Source organism: Apteryx mantelli, chromosome Z (assembly GCF_036417845.1).
Source record: "Apteryx mantelli isolate bAptMan1 chromosome Z, bAptMan1.hap1, whole genome shotgun sequence".
Classification (NCBI taxonomy): domain Eukaryota; kingdom Metazoa; phylum Chordata; class Aves; order Apterygiformes; family Apterygidae; genus Apteryx; species Apteryx mantelli.
Window position 1 is genome coordinate 17000747 of NC_090020.1, and position 16552 is coordinate 17017298.

Genomic DNA, 16552 nt, shown 5'->3' on the forward strand with positions numbered 1-16552 from the left:
AAAGCCTCGCTTGCACTGTCACTTGTAACATACTGTCAACATGAACCTAATGTTATACATAGGCCGCGCCGAGAATATATTCTTGAGCTTAACGTGTATATGCTTAATAGGTATAATGATAATCACACGTGTAAACCGAGAGAATAATTGGCAGAACAGTATGAGAACTTGTCGTGATCAATTCCCTCATGATTTGAATGATAATCTGATTTTAGCCTTGATAAGGGGCTTTGCAGCAATGCTTAACGAGTCCAGCATCACTGCTTGCCTGCCCCTTCCCAAATCAGTTGAGGATCCCCTGCCTATGGGAATAATTCCAACGGATATAGAAACCAGTCTATTACGTCTCTGGAATCAAAGTGGACCCATACCATTTGTAAATCCGCATGCCCCACATCAGGCACCACTAACTGTAACACCAACTGGAGCTTTCAATTTCTCAACAATTTCCAAAACTGACTGCACCCTTAGTTTGAACTACACAGAGGAGCCTAATGGCTCAGTGATCTGGAACCCAGGCGGTGGGACTACACGTTGTAGTGCATTGCCCTGGGGTGCTTTAAATTCATGGTCTTGGGGACGTGCAGTCAACATCCCGCAATATACCCAGCCTGTAAACACGTCCTGGTGCATACAATGGGACGATGGAATGGGCCAGGGATGTCCAAAACAATGCCACGATGCTACACTGGCTGCAAATTGTCCTTATAGTTGCTCTTGGTCCGACCCTGATAGGGGCTTCATACCCTTTGATCATGGGTCCCCTTTTATTCCCACGTCAAGTGGATCAGCACTGTGGTCTTGCCGAATGGTGATAAATTGCTCCAACTGGGAACAATACAAGTGGGTTCAGTATTACTGGTCAGTTTACCCGACCCTAAAAATGGGCTGCCTGTGCCGAAACCACAGCATGCCCTACGCATACGTAGGATCAGAATTCACACCCCGCAACGACTGCCGCATCGCCTCCGGCGATGCACCAGCAGGCCTAATTTGGGCCTGTAGTGATGGTCACATGTATACTAGACTGCCTAACCCCCAATGTACACTAGGCATCCCCACTTTGTGCCCTGTATGGAAGAGGACCCCAGTCCAGCCCCACCGGTTTGCTCACACAAGAAGGGAGCTGGGAGGTGAGGCTGAGGGGTGGCAGGACCCGGGAGCAGCCGTCCGAATAGCATGGGGAATGGAAGGATTTGGGGGATTTGGGTCCGCTACAGTACGAACGTGGTTGTGGATAAGTAAATTAGCCTACCAAGTAGAACTTTTAGCCAACGCCACGCGAGACAGCTTGTCCTTGATCAACACACAATTGCAAGCTATGACTAAGATGGCTCTGCAGAATCGCCTGGCACTGGACCTGATGCTACTGCACCAAAATGGACTGTGTGGCTACCTCAATCTCTCGAGCACGGACTGCTGTGTTTACATCCCAAACGTCACACAGGACCTCAACACCCAACTAGAAACCATACGACAGGTGGCCAAAGATACTCGCGAGCTCCGAGAGTCGATGAACAACAGCTGGTTGTCGAAATTGTTCGGCTGGTTTGGACTCAGTGTCACCGGATGGATCCAAAGCTTGTTACAGACGGGGGTCATCATGTCATTGTGGTAATATTGCTGTGCATTACTGTTAGCTGCCTAAAAACCTTCATAAGCCGTGCCCTCGAGCTGCGTCCGCTCACCACTTCCTACGTTCCGTCAGTGGAAGTCAGTCCAGAAGCATATGCATCACCCTTCCAACAAGTTATCGATACACCTGTGACTGAGAGTGGGATGTGGAAGTGGCAGCAGCCATGGGGTGGATGATGTGGGAACAAGAGAGAATTCAGGGAGAAAGATAAGGGGGCACACGGGAAAAACAGTACGTGGCAGCCAAAGCACACCACCCTTTTGCAACATGAGTAACGAACTAGCTGGTGAAGGCCAGACAGCTTGTTCCAGCTGCACGGCGGAGGAGGGAGCGATACGGAGGTATCACGGTCTGCCCCTGACCACAAAGGGTTGCATCCCAAAAAATAACTGCTGCTCACGGACTAACTGTTGACCTATAGTGCCCCCAGCCTCATTATCCCTGCTTACCATATTAAAAATCACGTCCTTTGCTGCATAACGACACGTAAATAAGGGGGGCATATCCCCAACAACTGCGCAAATGGCAATCTGGCCAATGAAGTATGTCTGCCGCGCTTCCACATCCCACCTTCAGCAACTATAAAACAGCGGAGAGCTCACTAAAGTTTTTGGAAGGGAAGAAAACTGAACCGCCGACCTGTTCACCGGAGACTGCTGACGAGCGAGCCTCCTTCTCCCTCCCCCAAACTGGGACGCCACTTTGGTAAGACTTGCGCCTCCGACAACGTCGGATGTTACCCGAGGAAAGATATTATTATTGAAAGCGCTTAATTGTTAGTTTGAGCTCATAGAAAGAAAATTTGTAGCAGCAAGTGCATTTATCAACGGCAATTCCAAACCTGTTGTATCTGTCGCTTTAATAAAATCTTATTTTTTTTACTTTGCGAAACTGTCTCAGGGAAAGTCCTCAAACAGGGGGGCTCTGGCAGGCAAATGTAAATTACAAAGATTCTTTTTACTTTGCGAAACCGACCCAGGGAAAGTCCTCAAAGAGGGGGGCTCTGGCAGGCAAACGTAAATTATAAAGATAAGGAAGGGCCTTCCATCCCTCCCTTTCACACGACAACCCCAAAATTTATAAAAGCAAAGTTGACAGTATCAATATTATCTGCCTGAGATGCTAAGCCTTTTGCAGCACCTCCAGTGTGGGAATGTGTTGGGTGCCCATTGAGTCACAAGAGAAAGAAATCCTATAAATTAAAGCTAATCTCTTTTCTAAAACCACATGTATCCTACCACTTAATAGCTTCCTTTTCTAAGGTTTGTAGCACCCTTGCAAACTGTCAGATACAGAACTGTACCCATGCCAGCTCCATAGATTTCAAGGGGAACGAGTGTCCCATGAGTCATCAGGAGAAGACTATAAAACAATCACAATGGTACCTGTGCCACCCATTTTCACACCATTATTTTTATTGCAACAATGCATACTTAAGAACTGTCCTTCCATTCTGAGACTGGCATTGATAATAGTATGTTCAGTGTGCACTGAAAATATATAGGGACAGAATGAAATTAAATGGAGGGAACCAAGGCCAGTGAAGGCAGAACATAAAAGCATGTATCACAGATAACAGTTAATTAAAAAATAGGAGATGCATTAAAAGGCTATGAAATAAAAATCAGTCTGAGGGAGAGAGATCAGTTTATAGGGTGATCTTTGAATGTTGGGAGAAGTATCACTGAAGCTATTGATGATGTTTTGTTTAGAGTTTCACAGTTAGATTAGACAACAAACTTAAGTTTTTAATCAATAGCCATCATTATCTGCAAATTTTAAAAGTTTAATTTGTCCCCACTACGATTTCACTGAGAACTTCAGTCCAGCTGTTGTGCCTTGTAGTTTTTCACTGAAAGCATACTCATGTCTGAGCTAGCCAAAACACAAATATTCTCTGAGCTAGTGCCTTATGCTTTCACAAAGTTCCTATAACTACCATAATTGTGGCATGTTAAAATACCTTATTATCATGCCACAGAATGTCTTAGTTCAATTTGTAAAATGTATCCTAATAAAACTCCAGTCTTAAACAAATTAATGGAATAAAAATCCTTTTTTAATCTCTTTAAAGATCTGATGTGACTCCAGGAAAGTTTGGGGCTGGCACATCTTCATAGGATTAGTCACATTAAATGGGTCTCCTCCATCATGCAAAGGTCTCAGGACTGCAGTCATCTTCTACTGTCATCCCAATTCCTGTTTTATTTAGTATAAAATGAAGTTTGCAAATGTACTTCGACAAGCATTCTTAATATTAGGATGGCACTACTCAGTTATTATTTGAACTTTCAGGGCTTAGTGGACAGGAGTATTTTTCATACCAAAAATATTATAAAGAAAGATTACATGGTCATGCTGATACTTCTTCCTCAACAAATAAGGCTTACAAAAACATTGCAAAAATCTTTATTGTTTTATGTGAACAGTCACATACCCCACATACATGTTTTTTCAAAGAAGATGGCTTACTAATTTAAAGTATTCAAGAACTGTTAAGACAAAAAACTTTACGTTCACAGAGTTCCTGTGGCAATACAATAATACAGCTTTCATCAACATTGATTTCTTTTTACTTTGGAAGCAAATAAATCAAACTGCAAAGAAAATACATCCAAACTTCAGGAAAGCACTGCACTTTTATTTCAGGGAATATTACCAAAGCCAATTCCCCTTTTGAGCCTCCTCTCCTCTGACAGAGGAGCTGTTTTCTTTGGCCAGTAGGAAGATCCCTCGTTTGGGCAGATACCTGGAGAGCTGAAACTCTTCTCTTTCAGTCCCTGTGAGATTTTTCCGCCTACACTCTGCTCTTGTAACTGGAAGCTGTTTATTTAGATGTGCAACGTGACAGCCCCTAGTGGAGCAAAATTACATTCACAGCAGCTTTTCACAAAACCCCTTCTGCAGACACTGCAGGATTTGTGATACTTGGATGTGTATCTTGTTATAAATTCTGGTGGTGAATGAATATGACCACAAAGTTCCCTCATGCTTCATGCACTCTAACTAGATATTAGCTATGTGCCTGGCTCATCAAGTTGTTTATATTTTTCAAAAATAGCTTATAGCTTTTCATTAGCTACCTCTCTGTATTATTTCTAGACTTACCAATTACATTTTCCACTTTTTTTGAGGGGGAGAAATTGAGATGAGTACATAGTTTTATTGTTTTTTCGTGATTCTGATTCATAAGTAAAAATATTTTGATTTGGCATTTGTTCTCATTTGAGGTGGCACAGCATTATACCAGACTTTAATATCTTTACTTTCCTGCTCAGTCTTCAGGTATCTTGTTTCAAAGAGGAATTTTTATTTGTTTTTCATTCTTTTATGAAGCACTACCTATTTGCCAATACCACAAGACTCCCTGACATTAAGCAGGAATTGTACCTTGATGTAAAGGTTATTATTATCTTTGTCATTCTTATTAAGAAACTTGGCAATTCTGGTTTGAGATGTTCTGACAAGATGCAATCTTTCAGTGACTAAAATGACCTAATGAGTGATAAGATCACTCCTGATATAATCTAATCCAAACTACCAATTAAAAAGTAAACACTGAAATATTACTACAGGTGTGAGCAGTGTTGCAAAACAAAGGCCCATTTACCAAACCGTAACAAATTTTAAAACAGAGAACATGATTACTTCTGGGATAAACTTAATCTCATCAACCCATATTTCTCCATACTGAGGCATCAATTTAAGAGGTGCATTACATAGCTGTTGCAACTAGAGCCACTAAACCCAAAAACCAAGACTCCACAGTTATCGTTTACCAGATAAACCCTTCGCTCACGCCAATGTATCACCACTCTAAAATAATATAGGCTTCTCTAGGAATAAGAGAACAGTTTGATTCTCAGAATCACTGTTCTCTTTTCCAGCAGTGTAAGTTAACAAAGTTGGCTTCTCAAAACCAAGCACTTATTCACTAGGGAAATAACACTATCTCATTGTGTACAAATTGGATCACCAACATGAATGTTATATTCCAGTCACAATGAATCATTTTTTATGCCTTTATATCAAATGGGATAACCCTCACTAACTAAAATATAAATGGTCCAATACTATTTGGTAAGATCAACCCTCTTCACTGCTGCCTCTCCCCCCTACACTTGAAAGGAGAATGCCATGAATGTAAAGGGTAATACATAATGTAACAAAGTATCTCAGAATAAATAAGGATAACCTAGTTCATTTTTGTGGGCGGACTGTGCAGCATGCCTTTTGTAAAGGACAGACCACTACTTGTTTTCTCTCTGCCTTTTAATCAAATTGCAAATAAACATCAAGTAAAAAGAAAAGCAGAGCATGCATGTGGAAATGTAGTTGTCTTTCCATGATGTCTCCTTTATCATTACAATAAGTCTCATCAGATGCTTCTGTCTCTTGTGCTTCTGTAAGTCAGAAAGGAAAGCAGGGAAAAGAACCAAGTTGGATCAGTGTAAAACCAGGAAGACAGGCCCCTGAGCCAAATAACAAATTTTTGAAAGATAACATGCCCATGAGATGAAAAGTTCAGGAGGTGCATTCGTCAGTCTTCAGAGGTGCAGAGGCCTCTGGAAAAGCCATTCTTGAGCATCCTCCAGAGGGTGCACATATCAAGAGTTTGCATTATTTTGGATGGATGAGATTTTTTTGTGCTGCAATGACTTATCAGTTGATATCATCTGAAACCATGCATTTTTAATGAAAGATGTTTAGATAACAACACCTAGTCATTCACCTGCGTGTGCTTACAGTTGCTTTCCAAAATTCTAATGTATCTGTAATGTACATCATAGATAAAGCCTTTTTTCATTTTCAGCTAGAAGACAGAATTATATCAACCACAAACCTCCCTGAGAACCATGCATTAAATAGCAGGACCAGTATGAATGAAATGACAAAAGCTCAATATTGCAACAACAAGTAACTGACACAGGATGTCAGCTTTATTTGTTGCAGCTCTAATCTCTGACTGCCAGTTGACTCCCAGGCTGATGTCTTAAACAGGCATTTCAGCATAATCTTTTGACTATCAGAACTTAGCATCTTTGGCAATAATGAAATGACTAACAATGTAGACACCATGCAGGGCAACTGATGAAATAAGCATAATAAAAGGCAAAAATGGTAGATTTCAGAGTACCAAAGAGCCATTCTTCTAAGACAGATGATTTTGCAGTAGAGAGAGAAATACAGATTTATTAAATGATACAAAAGAAGCTAAAACTCCTTTCACTAAAGTTATTAAAAGCATTCCCATTGGTTTCAAGAATGCTGCTTCAGCATGTACATTGATAGGGATTTAGCTTGTACTTGGGCAAAACTTCCACTGATCAAGGTAGTCTTGAAGAGATCAAGACTTCAAACTTTGCAGCTGTTGCCACTATATTCTTACCAAGAGGCTAACAGTTTCCAGTTATGTTTTTGCTTTTAAGTGACAGTATCAAGACTGAGATGTTTTTCCAGAGATGTCCATTAACAAAGTAGATCACCTGAAGGACTTCAGATCCTTAGCTGGGTATGATTGCTTCTGCATGCTGAGATAAAGAGGTATGGGAGACAATTTTAGCTACATCAGGCTATTTCAATCTGAGAGTGTTAGCCATTATCAGTTAAATATATATGTTTCATACCAATAACAGATGACTTCAGCTACATGATTTAGTTGCAGAAGAAAGACCATCTGGCTTTTTTTCTTCCAAAAATCTTAATCAAAGGTCAGACAAGTGCTTTAAGAGTCTTATTTATCCTCTGGACAGCTTTTTCCATGTAAATTACCTTTATCTTCAGATTGTTAGAGATAAGCCCGCAATTATAAGAAATACTCAAAGAAATGGTATTGACAAATTTCTGCGCTGCAGTGTACAATTCTTAACTATATCTTTCTGATTTTTTTACCAATATCCTTTATCTGCAGGCCTGTTTTTTAAAGAATTTAAATTTGAAAGAAATTATTCAAATTTTTAATGATAGTCCAGCACAAGCAGCTAAAAAGCTCCACTTTGTTAGAAAAAAGAATGATGGCCAAGTAAATGATCGTGTAAAACAGAATACAATTAGGCTTTAGCTAAAAAACACAATTGTACATGATTAGATTCTCTTTTAGCAAAGGAAGACTGGTAAGCTAGAGTGGTCTTACCAATTCGACCATTTAAGTGGCTAACAGTGGCTAACAGGCTAAAAACCAATTTACTTTTTTGATGGAGATTTTATTTAAAGCATTTTCTTTTCAAAGAAAAAATTATGATTTAGTATGTCATGATGGCAACCTACATACAGATCCGAACAATGTTAAAATAGCTTAAGTTAAATAAAATTAAGCATATGCTTATTGCTGAGATGATTAAAAAATATAACTACTGAATGAAGTTATTTGACAAACACTTTCAATGAAATGCAATGAAATGCAAAGACAGCTCTTGTCAGCAGCAGCCTCTTTGGTAAATATAGAAAAATTTCTTCTTTCCAGTTTCTTCAGCTACCACAGATCACTGAGTAGATCCTACAAAGCTAATGAGTTCAAAAAGCAGATATTCTTTTTTTCTATTACAGTTTTTGATTAAAAATCACATATGAAGATGAGAATTACTAGTTATGAAGATGAGAATTACTAGTTCCAATACTTTGAAGAACTTGGTAACTAGAAACAGTTCAATTCACTAACCACAAATAATTCCGTTATTTTAACAAATTATTTTCAAAATCCAAAAGTAGTTTTGCTCAAGAAAAAAGACATAAAAGTTTTTGTACAATTTATTGTATTTCAGTTTCCACCCAAACAGGCCCTGAGATAACAATAAAAATTTGATAGTCACACATTTAAAAAAGTATTACTCACCATTTGAAAACAAAATAAAAGAGAAAATCAAAGAATTCAGACAAGCTCATTTTAAGCTATTTGTTTAAATAAACATCTCTATATAGAATGTTTTCTACTGGCAAAAAGAAATATCAAGCATAATGTTTTCACTGCACTTAGTTGCAAAGAAACTGAAAACATTACTGACAAATAAAAATTAATTTTTCTTTAAAAAATCTTAGTTAGATGTGGAAAATCAAACTAAATTGTTAGTAAGAGGTGAGTCAGCCTGGAGCAGGGGTGGCTTCAGGGCACCCCACAGCAGCCTCCAGCACCGACAGGGAAGGGAGCGAGGAGATGGGGCCAGATCCCCACAGCAGTGCCCAGTGGGAGGGCGAGAGACGGTGGGGAAAGCTCAAACTGGAGAGGTTCGGAGGGGAGGGAGCCAGGGCCCTGGGAGGCTGTGTTGCCTCCATCCTTGGAGCTTTTCAAACCTTAGCCAAACAAAGCCCTGAGCAACCTGGTCTGACCTCACACCTGAGCCTGCTTTTAGCAGGAGGTTGGACTAGAGAACTTCCAAGGTCCCTTCCAAATTGAATAATCCTTTGATCCTGAATCATGCTTTTTTCCTCATCATTCACTAACTCTGTGTAAGTCAAATCTGCGGGGTTGATCTACCAGAACTGAAACTTTTACCTAGCTCTTCTCAAACATTTGAAACAAGTTGTCCAGATTTTCTTACTCTGATTCATTTTTTTTCACATTTTATGTAAGAATAAAAAATGTCTCCCAGCCCCTAAACAGCTAGCTGCGAACACTAAGACGGCTACCTCATCAATCAGTGCAATAGCCAATTAAACCTGTAAAAAATACAAAACAAATAAAAGAGCAATGTAACGTGTTCAGTTTCTCACAACTCTTCGTTTCGCTATCTGAACATCACCGATGAAGTACAAACACACAACCCAGAGAGAAACTGCAGGCACATCCGAGTTCACCCTACTTTTCTCTTAGCGACTGCTGCATCTTCTATGGAATTTTCCAACCTTCCATTGATGGCTGAGGCGAAAAAATATTTTCTCTTCAACATTCATTTTCCACATAAATATAATTACATGTTACACTGATTCAAAGCAGTATCTTGATTAAAAGACATCATATGAAGCTATTCTTTTGAATTAATGACTGTGGTAGACTTAGTTGTGTAGCTATCCTTTCTCTTTGTGTCTTGATTTTCTGGATGCCTTAGTTCACTGTGAGCAAATCTTTCTTCAAAGTCTACTGTATACTTGTTTTGTTCATTTAGGCTAGCTTATAAAAATTCTTGATGAATTACACTAAAAATTTTAGTATATTTATGCTTCCACAGAGATTTTGAATAACTTGTACCAGACAGACTAATACATATTGAGAGAACAAATCAGGCATAACTCCATTGTGTGTTAAATATCTAAGGAGATAAAGCCTCTCTGAAACAAAATGAACTGATTCCCTTCACAAGAAGGAATCCCTTCACCTGTATAAAATACAAAACAAATAAAAGAGCAATGTAATATATTCAGTTTCTCGCAACTCCTCATTTCGGTAAGTGCACATCACCAGTGAAGTACAAACACACGACCCAGAGACAACTCTTTTTTTAGTCTTTTCTGCTCTCAAAGCAGCTATGAAGCAAAACACTTTTTTTCCCCAAAATCACAAGTATTTCCTCACATGTTTATTTCTTTCTTGCCTTAGGAGTATTTTACATTCAGCTGTGTTTTCTGTGACTACTACAAAATAAAATGATGCCAAAAAAAAGACAAAGATGTATGGCCAAATTCTTGGTGAACACGAGTTGGTGCAGTTTATATGAAGTTATGTTGAGTTGTAACACCTGTAATCCAGCTCACGATAGACTAGTTTCTAGAGAATAATGACTTATATTCAAGATTACAACTGTATTCACAGCAATGTTGTGCAATACTTCCCTACAGTATTTCCTCAAAAAAAAAAAGTCTTTCTGGAGTTCAAAGACAGGTTTTATAAAGTTGAGAAAAGAGCACAGCTGCAGATGCCCTAGCACTGCTGAGGTCTAGAACCAAAAATTTCATCTTTTCAGGCAACCCAAAACAGCATCTCCATTGGGAAAGATTAGAAGAGAAACACAACAGCTCTTCTCTTCCCTTCCCTTCCCTTCCCTTCCCTTCCCTTCCCTTCCCTTCCCTTCCCTTCCCTTCTCTTCTCTTCTCTTCTCTCTTCTTTTCTCTTCTCTTTTCTCCTCTTCTCTTCTCTTCTCTCTTCTCTTCTCTTCTCTTCTCTTCTCTTCTCTCTTCCCTTCCCTTCCCTTCCCTTCCCTTCCCTTCCCTTCCCTTCCCTTCCCTTCCCTTCCCTTCCCTTTTCCCACTTCTTACCCTGACAGACAGTGCTAATTGGTGCTCATGTTAATAAAATTCTCAGCCTCCTTCATGAGACAGACATTTAAGATGTTGCACGCAGTTGTACAAGTAAAATATGTGATTGCCCAGTGAGCACCAAAGTTACAACTCTGTTTTCACATAGTCCCCAATCACCCTCCAAGAAAGAAGGTTTTGCATGAGTTCAGACAGTGACCTGGAGAGGAAAGACTTCCATTCTTGACCTTAATCATAACAAAGTAGTATACTACTTATCACATTTTATCAGCTGCACAGTCCCCATGCATCTGTTTGAAAGTCATACATGCAGATACCTATATCTTAGGTATATCTGAGAAAAAAGAGTCCTGGAATAACTTTGAATTGCTGCCACTTTTCTTCTGCAGGGCATGTATCTCATAAAGTTTTCGATCTGATGAAGCGAAACTGGAGATACCGCCTTCATGGGATGTCTCTGTCTCTTTAATCACAGCACGTTTGTTTGAGTAGCTGCTGACCTGAGACATGAAGTACTACTTGATGGGCTCTAGTGGTTGCTACTGTTTTCACCTTTTCCAGATACTTCCAAAGCCTTTGCTACTGGAGGCATTTCTCTGCAGTGGCATCCTTTTCAATTACCCATTTCTCTGTAAATTAGAATCAAAACAACCCGTAAATAATTTTGCCTCAGTTTATAATCTCCAAAGTCTCCAGAGTTGCATGTGATGCCAGAGTCCTTGCTTTAACAGCATAGGAACAGTATGTTGTTCTTTAGTTTTTCGGTTTGGGGTAAAAACAGGTATTTCTCTATATTTCAACTAGGAAAGGAACACTTATTAAATACTTTTATTGGCAGTTCCGGTGCTCTGTGTATTATTCCTTTTTGCAGTTGTCAACCTCCTCGGGACAAGGATTTGTCTGAAAAATGTCTTTCTTCTTTTTCTTCTGAGACAACAGTACCTAAATACATTTTAAAAATATAAACACCAAGACAACAATCAGGAACTGGCATTTACATAGGATCTGCTACTGATGGAGCCTGCAGCATGGAGTACTCTTCCCTTCCATCTCCAGCTGGATCCTTCAACTGTTCAACAGCTGTAAGACTCCTATTGGACGTCACTTAGTCCATTTCTATGGAGGCTTCATAGCAATTTTCTAAGGTTAGTAATTTTCTGATGGGGCATTTCTCCTGGAAAAAAAAATCCGCACTTTTTAGTACAGCTTCTACTATGCCATATTCACTGGCTGGCAAACATCTACAGAATGCCTGTGTTTGGAAAAGCTAATGTAAGGGCTAAATCTATCCTCTCAGACAAACAAAAAATAGTATTTTTGTGGTAGTAAAAACAGCATTTGCCCATTTTTTAAATTATATTTATATGAAGTACAAAAACTAATGGAGCTCTTAAACAAGAGTGAAAAGTGTCACTTTATTTTCCCCACAGAAATCTATCCTCATATGGGTTTTAGTAACTAGTTTGAAATCAAACTTTAGCAACCTTCAAAGAGTTTTTGGAAGAACCAAGTTTTCCAGAATCCTCAGAGTATCATAGTAGTAAGCTGAATGCATCTGCTGCAGTATTACCACAAATATCTGCACTTGTGACACATCCTCCATGGATGTCCATGCAAAGTGCAAGGAGGAGGTAAGGTTGTTCAATATTATGGCTTGTGGTGATAAACAGGGTGAGAGGGAGTCATTCCAGCATGCAAAAGAATGGTATTTGGAGCCTAACTGCAGCTGTGACTTGTGTAAAAGCAATCAGGGCTGGAGGAAGAGGAATTCTTGCACCTATTCGTGATCTTTCACATCAGTCCAGGGATTAGTCAGTGCCTGGACCTAAACTGAAATTTAATGCTAAACTGACTGTTCAGCAAGACATCAGTCTGGGCACTGATGGGCACAATATAGGCAGCCAATTAAAAACAAAATTGTTCCACAAAGTCTACAGTTCATTGTATAAAATGACATTTTATACAGGCTTTGAGCATATGAAAGGCAAGCATTTCTGGTTATTAAATTCTGTTCTATTTCTCATGCCTATTTCTGTTCACAAAGTCACAGACAGTTGGACTGGCAAAAGCAGAAGTTTTAGATACAATCACTTTAAAAATTAACCTCTCTCTTTGTTGTTGTAACCACTAACCCCCTACAACGGGAGAAGCCCCAGAGGAGATGGGCAAAGGCGAGGTGCCCAGGAAGCTCAGGAATAATGTAGGGTGACTCCTTAACCACAGCTGTTGCACAGAGAGCGAATTTATCTCAACACAAAGGGGACCTTTGCTTTAGATGTACCACCAGTTGAGTGGATCAACTAGTGTAAATGTTTCTCCCGGAGATGGCCAGACCAACATGCGGGAAGTACACGTGGCTCAGCCCAACACAGTATAAAATCTGAACTAACAAACAAATTTCAAAGCAAGCAGTGGGCTTGAGCTGGCTTCAACCCATGTATTCTCTTCCTGTGACAGAGGATGCTCAGTGTTGTGAGGGTGAGCATGTTACAGAGACTGTTAATGGGAACCATAATTGGTATTGTGATTGAACTGTACGTTGCAATTGCTATATTTTGTTAAGTGTAACTTACACTTGTATTGTGATTTCAGTATATTGCTTCATCACTCTGCTAAATCAAAAAACCCACGTAACATGAAATATCTTCAAAGAAGTAAATTTTGGTATTAAACATTACACCTTCCATGTGTGGAATATCTAAAAGAACCTGGTCAGAGAGTATTGGACTCTGACAGTTGTCTCTTTAGCTTTTTCTCCCATACAAGCTGCTACTGTTAGATGGAAGATCAAAGTTACAGTTTTCATTACTTAAAGGTATTTACTGCTTTAAAAGTATTTTTTTCTCCTTTAAAGATCACAAAAGTTTTCTGATATCTTCTTCTGAAATAATGATCATGAATCTTCTTTTAGAGATTAGGTAGAGTCTGCTTCTGACCCCTCGGCTGTGCTGCTCGTGAAGGCAAGGTCGCAGAGAAATAATTCCATATGCAAGGACAGCTTCAGGACAAGTCTCCTCCCTCCCTGAGCCCTCCCTCCCCGCCCGCGGCGCCCTCACAGCTCCCGCCGGCGGTAGGGGGAGCGCGGCGGCACTTGCCGCGCCTCACATAGGCGCCGCCGCCAGAGCGACCGTTGCGGGGCGGGGCCTCTCCTCCCGCCGCGCGCCCGTTGGGAACTGCGCGCGCCAGCGGGCGGCAGCCAATCAGAGGCCCGCCTCGCGCCCCCCGCCCCCCGCGCAGGGACGGGGGGCAGGGAACGGCGGAGCGGCTGTGGCGCTGAGGCGGCCTCGTCGCGCCGTGAGTGGCGTCGCCTAGAGAGGTGTCTGATGTCTTTACCACTCCGTTTTCAGCGTACGTTGTCCTCGTGCTCACTGCACGTCGTTCCCCGAGTTTGCAAACCGCAGGTTTAAAAGCATGCTTGTCAGAAATAGCTGACGCTCTGTATTTCATTCATTAATTTTAAAGTAGTGTTCCTTAAAGTTTTTGGAAAATGGAACAGGAACATACTTATATGTGGTTTTATTATTTCTTTTTAAAAACATGAATATTTTAAGTTACATTTTGGTTTCTTCATACCTGCATAGACATGTATTGCTCCCACAGCTATTTAAATTGGAGAATGTAGATGTATCTGATAGAGATAGTTATGATATTTACTGATTAAGCAACACACCTTTAAGAAGCTATTAATATTTTTAAGTGGCTAATAAATACACCATTACTACTGTAAGTATTAATTCACAATTATATCATTGCAAGTAATAGTTGTAATTTTGTTGCTTCATATTGATGCACAGTTATCCTACTATAAAGAAATCTTAGAAATGAGACACTATTAAGTTGTAATGCTTTTCCCTTTCTTCCTGCACTTTAGTATTAAGGTACAAGTCTGTCTCTCCTTAAAAGCTTATCCTGTCTTACTCCACCTTCTCACACCAAGTCTTCTGGATGTAGAAGTGAGGAAGAGACCAGCGGGTTGTCCAGGGGGATTGACTGTCCAAAGTCCCTGGTGGTTTGGGTCCTCAGGTGAGCCTCGCCACTGTCTGCAGGCATGTACGCTCCTACCATCAGAAGACCCCCTCTTTCTTCTCTGCCTGTTTTTGTACTTTATTCCCTTTCCCTTTTTTTTTTCTTTTCCTGAACCCACCTCTTCACCACCCCAGCATCTCCTTTTCTCCACCCAGACTCATCCCAAATAAACAACCAGTCCCTAATCACTTTTTAGTCCCTGGTCCCAGTTCTGTTACATTTGTAACCAAATTCAGTGTTTTTCACACTGTTACCTAAGCAATTTTGGCCTCATAGGTATAACTGACGGCTGCAGCACCAGATGCAGGCGCCTTGAGTCCCAAGAGTCCCTGCTAATCCTACCTTTAATGCAGTAACATTTTATTTCATTTACATTATACATTTTTGGACAAAATTATCTTACTTTAGCTTTGACTTCCCTAACTATTTGTAATTAACTGCAAGCAGTGTCTCATCTTACGCATACCAGAGCAGGAAGATAACCTGTTTTGCACACATATCCTATCTCTGCTCTTGAACACTTTTCATCACACTTCCAGTTCCCAAGAGTGGCTTTATTTAGAGGCCTGCTGTTACAGCAGGACCTCTTGCTCACAACCAGCCTGTATGATCCCCATTTTTCTTCTAAAACTGAAAGAGATTTTAAAAAGTTCCCTCATTTTTACATGAGTCAGTGAAAAGTTAATGGTGTAGATAGTTAAAGTACTATTGTTAAATTAGAATCCATATAAATTGATTAGATGATTTCGGATCTCATAATTACTGCTTAAGACTCTCCTAATTCAGGGGGGATATTTTGTATGCTTACATTCACTTAATGTTTTGAAAAGTTTTCTGTGAAACTAACTGCAACAGCAAGAGGCATAGCCCAAAAAAACCCAACTCGTTCAGATTAAAATCAACTGTCCATGGTCTATAATTAGTCTGTTACATTCTTCCAAAGGAGGAATATTGAATGCTTTGGGTAGCATTATTCTAAGGGAAATTCCTTCCAGAGTGCATGTGCTAACAGAAATTAGGAAGTTCTTATTGGTGAATTATAATTTCAAATTTTTCTTTTATCATTTTTGTATAATACAGGGGGGGTTAAATAATTCATATTTTATTTTTAGACAAAATCCATATTTTTTTTTAGACAAGTGTTGAATACATCACAAAACAAGAAAGATAATGTTTGCAGCTTTTAAGTATCACTCAACAGACTATTTATATGAGGTATGGTTTTATTATTTCTCTTAATCTCATTCTACAAGACATATGGCAGTGATTAAATAAAATTCGGTACACATTAAAAATTACATATAGTACTAATTTCTTAGGAATTCTGTTTTAGTGAGTTTTACTGTACTTTTGCTGCAAATATGACCTTAATTCTCTTACTGATGGTGAAGTGATACAGTGTCTTTAATAAAAAATTGGTGTACAATTTTGCCAGATCTGAAGAGCATCAATTTTTTGATTTTCTATTGGAGAATCATGTTTTATAGCTGGTTTCTTGTTCAGTGGAGAGTGCATTGTGACTTCTAAAGCATAGAAGTCAATTAATTATCTTTTCTGGAAAATGAATCCAATTTTCTAGCAACCTTAATATCCAGTAAGGTAAGGGTATCCAACGCTATATTCCCTACAAATGGTATAGAGGAATATTTCTTCATAATGTTTTAGATGTAATTCAAATTTCATGGAGTGCAAATATTTTTTGAC

General features: G+C 39.6%; 1 protein-coding gene across 1 annotated transcript in view; it reads left to right on the forward strand.

The window, feature by feature from the left end:
* The first annotated feature begins 808 nt into the window (after window positions 1-808).
* Window positions 809-16552, forward strand: part of SHOC1 (shortage in chiasmata 1) — a 70939-nt gene continuing 55195 nt past the window's right edge. Inside the window, exons 1-2 of the mRNA XM_067316018.1 lie at window positions 809-1614; window positions 16000-16063. Coding sequence (XP_067172119.1) covers window positions 809-1614; window positions 16000-16063 — 870 coding nt within the window. The remainder of the gene's footprint in view (window positions 1615-15999; window positions 16064-16552) is intronic.